Consider the following 6,000-nt stretch of genomic DNA (forward strand, 5'->3'; position numbering starts at 1 on the left):
AGTGCTGCATCAAGGCACCTCAGTGGGACGTCTGTGGGAAGGAAAAAGTGTGGCAGAAAACGCTGCACAACCAGAAGAGGTGACCGGACCCTGAGGAAGATTGTGGAGAATGGCCGATTCCAGACCTTGGGGGACCTGTGGAAGCAGTGGACTGAGTCTGGAGTAGAAACATCCAGAGCCACCGTGCACAGGCGTGTGCAGGAAATGGGCTACAGAGAAGCAGCACTGGACTGTTGCTCAGTGGTCCAAAGTACTTTTTTCAGATGAAAGCAAATTTTGCATGTCATTCGGAAATCAAGGTGCCAGAGTCTGGAGGAAGACTGGGGAGAAGGAAATGCCAAAATGCCTGAAGTCCAATGTCAAGTACCCACAGTCAGTTATGGTCTGGGGTGCCATGTCAGCTGCTGGTGTTGGTCCACTGTGTTTTATCTAAGGCAGGGTCAATGCAGCTAGCTATCAGGAAATTTTGGAGCACTTCATGCTTCCATCTGCTGAAAAGCTTTATGGAGATGAAGATTTCATTTTTCAGCACGACCCGGCACCTGCTCACAGTGCCAAAACCACTGGTAAATGGTTTACTGACCATGGTATTACTGTGCTCAATTGGCCTGCCAACTCTCCTGACCTCAACCCCATAGAGAATCTGTGGGGTATTGTGAAGAGGAAGTTGAGAGACACCAGACCCAACACTGTGGATGAGCTTAAGGCCGCTATCGAAGCATCCTGGGCCTCCATAACACCTCAGCAGTGCCACAGGCTGATCGCCTCCATGCCACGTCGCATTGAAGCAGTCATTTCTGCCAAAGGATTCCCGACCAAGTATTGAGTGCATAACTGAACATAATTATTTGAAGGTTGACTTTTTTTGTATTAAAAACACTTTTTTTATTGGTCAGATGAAATATGCTAATTTTTTGAGATAGGGATTTTTGGTTTTCCTTTACTTTTTTGCCAAAATCATCAATATTAAAACAATAAAAGGCTTGAACTACTTCAGTTGTGTGTAATGAATCTAAAATATATTAAAGTCTAATGTTTATGAGTACATTACAGAAAATAATGAACTTTATCACAATATGCTAATTTTTTGAGAAGGACCTGTATTCCTGTCTAAATATAGGTTATGGCAGCCATCTTGAAAAAAAATTCAAAAAAAGAAAGCCTGCCTACCGACCCTAGTTTTGAAATCTACGTAACCGGAAAAACACTTTTTTTGGCCTAAACTGGGCTAAAAAGTTGTAGCCAAGAGAAGGGTTTTTTTTGGCCAAGCATGGGATGCACTGGACTTTATTTTTACACAGTTTTGTCAGTTTCCACATATTAGCATGTTCTTGATTCTGGCATTGCTGTGCCATATATGCACGCAAAAAATAAATTAATTTAAACCCTCTTCCTCACAGACATTGGATCATGCCATGCCTGGTATATTGTGCAGCAGGTAGTTGGATTCTGATCAAGTAGCACATGCTGTAATGACCAACATGAGCCATATTGTTGTGACGTGAACTGAATTTAAACACAACTACATACTAAATGACTGAATAAGGAGATATACATTTTTTTTTTAAATGGTGGTCCCAGGCACCCAGCCTAATGGTTTGCCTACTCTTGAGTAAAGAACAAATCATCTTACGTTTTAATCATTTATTTACCTTTAATGTTGGGAAACGTGAAACAAGTGAATTCCTGTTAACACATACATTACAAAAGCTATAAACAAGCAATGGTTCCCACACTTTATATAGTAAAAAGACAACGATAGCAGACAGTCCTGTTACTGAGAAACTGCAAAGCACAAAGCTCTGATCTTAAGTTTTCCACTCATGTAAAGCTATAAAGGACGGTTACAAAATGCTCCTTTCATTACTGTTAAATGAACATCTCCACACAAAAAGCTGCATAAAATCTCCTGTTAGTTAACAGAGCAAGTACATTAATATAAACCTGTGATTTGCCTTGCAGCTAGTACGACCTCTCAGAGTTGATTAATTTTCTGTTTTCCCAGCAACACATTCTAGGCATTCAGATTTGAGAATTAAGATCTTCCAATCTGTTAGCATGTCAACTTAAGTGGTTTTTGTTCGCCCTAGTAAATTAAATACACCTGAGAATCAGTGAACATTTTTGATAGCACTTAAATACTATGATGTACTCTGCAAATACTGTGCAAAAGTATTAGGCACCCTATTTTTTTTTCCATACAAACTGTTATAGATTTGTATTTCATGACTTCTACATTATCGAGTCAGTACAAAAACATTTGAGAGAGTTCCAAACATTCGTTTTCCAGCACAAAATTAAGTGATACAAAAATAAAAAAAGGTCACATCTTCGGAGCATACTATATAAGAGAGACCACTTTTCAGAATTAAAAAAAATAAATGAAATAAAAAATGAAGGCTGCTGGGTTTTGCTGCAAAATTAAGACACAAGTGTGACAGTTAAAGTGAAGAACTGTGGCTGGTTCTGCAAGATGCTCAGTACAAAAATCTACAGCTCATTTCTTTGTCAAACTGCACTAACTGTACCTGAGACTACTATTTATATTTAAAGTGCATATCATGGGTAAATTCAGGAGCAAGATCATTGTAATTCTCCTATTTTATATTAAAACTTTGGTCAAATATCGGTCACATTTTGTGCAATTTTTTTTTTTAATCTTGCACAATACCAGAAAAACTCAGTTGAAATCAATCCATTTGAGGCGAATTGGTCCGCCTCTGAAAAAAACTTGGCATTTGGATTACTGGCAAACATTGATTTTCGTGCGGGACGCCTCCCTCTGAATCCTATGTCAGCGCTGGTTTGTTTATGAGAAAACGACCTGGTGGTTTTCTGCAAAGTTCTTCAACGTTATCGTGTAATTATCAAAACGGTAAACAGATGTATTGCAGGAGGGTGTAGCAACACCAATCTTAATGGGATTAGTACTCATCGTTTCCCACATTGCGCTCAAGTGACAATTCCATATTTCAATGCAAAATCGCTAGCTGCTAAACCTGGTCTACACAGGCTGCGCACTGAAACCGTGCGAGCTCTCGCAGCCTGCTGGCGCTTCCGCAGGTGACGTCACGAATCTGGCTCCAGACTCTCTTGGGATTTTTCCAGACGTGTTTTGCTATTTTGTTTTTTCCTGCTGTAGACAGACGGCCTTGTGCAAAAGTACCCTTCTGGATGAGTGTGTAAAGGGACATTCTTTCATATTTAAAAAAACAAAAAACAAATCTGGTCCAGGATATGCACTTTAACGCAAAGGGTCATCTCACGCCAAATATTGACTTTCATTTATGGCTTACTGCTGTTTACTGTACATTTTTTCCATGTCAAAATATTTCATTATTTTTAAGCCATTTTTGGTCTACAGCATTTCTTTACATATGCCTAAGCAGTACCGTATACTGCTAAAGAAATCAGGTATATATAAGGGGTTTTAGATCACTCAGCCAGACCCTCTGGATGCCATGAAACAAAAAGAAAGATGAATGAAGGAGCATCCGATGCACCTCATGCTGTGAAAGTGTGTAATGTTGACAGACTCGACACTGATCTTGAACATGAACTCGGTGTGCAACTCCATAAGGTTTCACATAAAGCGGTGAAGGAAGTGTACAGCTCGGTGTACACAATAGCTAAAGTCAGAATAAATACCAGCTATTGCACGGACTCTGACCGCCGATATCGGGGTCATAAAATGTGGCAGAGGATATCGTGGAGTCTGTGACCGATTTGCGCCTAAAGCTTGTGTGACCTTGTGTGTCAGAGAGACCACTGTGAAGGAGCCAAAGCAAACTAAAGCAGAGTTTTACAACAAAACTAGACTATTACACCTTAAACGATATATTTTTTTTAAAAAAATACTGTATTAGCAAATGGACACTTCATAAATAGCTCAATATAGCTGTAACTACAAAATATATAAACACCGAAGTGATTAGCCAGCTAGCATAAGACAGAGAAGGAGGCGTGGACTAGCAGAAGTTAGTAACTAAGTTAGTTAGCTAATGGAGGCTAATTCGACTCAATGTTTAAAAGGTTAGTTTTTGCAACATGAGCAGCAGATATAACCAGAAATTAAACTCGGAAGTTGAAAAGGTGTTTGTACGTATGTCAAGCCAAGATAAAACTTTCTCACGTTGAGTTGTAGAAATGTTTCAAATTAAGAACTAACTAGCTAGTAAAACTTGCGCGCTAGTCAGTCAATTAGCTGACTCTCTCTGACGGCTAGATCATTTATATACAGCCTATGGCATGGGATAATTTGAACACAGCCGCTCTAACTTGACTGATCGAAGCTAATGGCTAACTCACCTTCACACAGTCGATAGGAAACATGAGACAGTGCTCCATGATCCCCGCCACGGCCCCGGCAAACATGTACGTGCTGGTTGAAGCTCCTTGAGGCAGACCTTCATAGTCCGGTTCCGAAACCTCAGTCACCTCCTGGGAGCCATGCAGCTGCACCGTGTTAAGTTCCGACTCGCCTCCTATTCGCGGTGACAGAGTGCCCATTACGCCCTCGGACAGAGCCCAGAACCTGCCGCTGAGCCAGCGCACTTCTGCACCGGCGGAAGCTCCTGCCACCGCGCCATCTCCACCAGGCGGCTCCGCGCTCATCCGCCTCCTGCGAACCAAACCATCAGCTTCCATTTGCAACCAGACACACAGTCCTCTGGTTAACAAAGTGTTCGCTGGTGTTATCCTAAAAACATCCGTCGGCTTTATTCGCCGCCGTCCAGGTGTTTACACTCCGGACACTTCCATGGCTGGGATAGAAAGGGCAAACTGTGACCCACGCGGAAGGAAGTGCGCAGCGCGGGATGACAAGACGTACAGGCCGCGAGCGGAAGTGCCGCTTCTCAGCTACCGCCTCTGCTCTGTGATTGGATCAAAAGGTGTCAATCAAAAAATGTCAGCCGGATCAACAGGATTTTTTTTTTGTATTAGATCAAATCAAGTATACAAAGAGTATACAATACAATAGCATTGGTGCAACTATGCCAGGGGAATGTACATTATAAAATAAATAAACAAACAAACAAAAAAAAACAGATCATAGGCTCCAGCTTGTCTGCGACCCTGTAGAACAGGACAAAGCGGCTAGAGATAATGAGACGAGATGAGATAAAAACACATTGTATAGCACAAAAAGTGTTTGTGTTTTGACAGCCTTCTTATTATTGCTGCTAGAAATTGTGGTTGCATACTGTTTAATGTCTATACTAAGTTCTGTAAAATTAGTTTTTTTTTATTCTGAAATTTAGACTTATGTAGTATTTTGTCAATATTATTAAAAAATTAATCAAATACAAATGAGAGACAAGATTTCTGCTGTCATAAAAGCCAAGCAAGACATTCTCCCATGAATGGAGTCGATAATAAGATGAGTAAGCTTACGCCACAAAAGTTTTGAATAAGGGAAAAGCCAAAATAAATGAATAAGGGTTTCTCTTTCTAGAAGAAGAAACCTTTATCTGTCACATGCACACTTCAAGCACAGTGAAATTCATCCTCTGCATTTAACCCATCTGAAGCAGTGAACACACACACACACACACATACACCCAGAGCAGTGGGCAGCCACACAACAGCACCCAGAGAGCAGTCAGGGGTCAGGTACGTTGCTCAAGGGCACTTCAGCCCAAGGCCACCCCACGTTAACCTAACTGCATGTCTTTGGACTGTGGGGGAAAACGGAGCACCCGGAGGAAACCCATGCAGACACGGGGAGAACATGCAAACTCCACACAGAAAGGCCCCCACCGGCCACTGGGCTCGAACCCAGAAGAACCCTTGCTGTGAGGCGACAGTGCTAACCACTACACCACCGTGCCGCCCTACACCACCTGTGTTCTACCCCACAAAAAGAACAATTGACAATGATGTCTTTTTTACATTTCTGCAAATAAAAATTGGTAGGATAAAATCTATGTAGCATTTTGAAAGATATTTCTTTCACCTTATTGGTCAAAAATAATTTTTGTGGTAATAGCCAAACTTTTT

The 6,000-nt window shown here is 41.3% G+C and overlaps 1 protein-coding gene across 1 annotated transcript in view; it reads right to left on the bottom strand.

The window, feature by feature from the left end:
* slc25a28 (solute carrier family 25 member 28) overlaps positions 1-4,838 on the bottom strand; it is a 42,579-nt gene extending 37,741 nt beyond the window's left edge. The window contains exon 1 of the mRNA XM_060925885.1: positions 4,309-4,838. Coding sequence (XP_060781868.1) covers positions 4,309-4,647 — 339 coding nt within the window. The 5' untranslated portion in view covers positions 4,648-4,838. The remainder of the gene's footprint in view (positions 1-4,308) is intronic.
* Between the last annotated feature and the right edge of the window lie 1,162 nt (positions 4,839-6,000).

The sequence above is a fragment of the Neoarius graeffei genome, chromosome 7 (genome assembly GCF_027579695.1).
Source record: "Neoarius graeffei isolate fNeoGra1 chromosome 7, fNeoGra1.pri, whole genome shotgun sequence".
Taxonomy (NCBI): domain Eukaryota; kingdom Metazoa; phylum Chordata; class Actinopteri; order Siluriformes; family Ariidae; genus Neoarius; species Neoarius graeffei.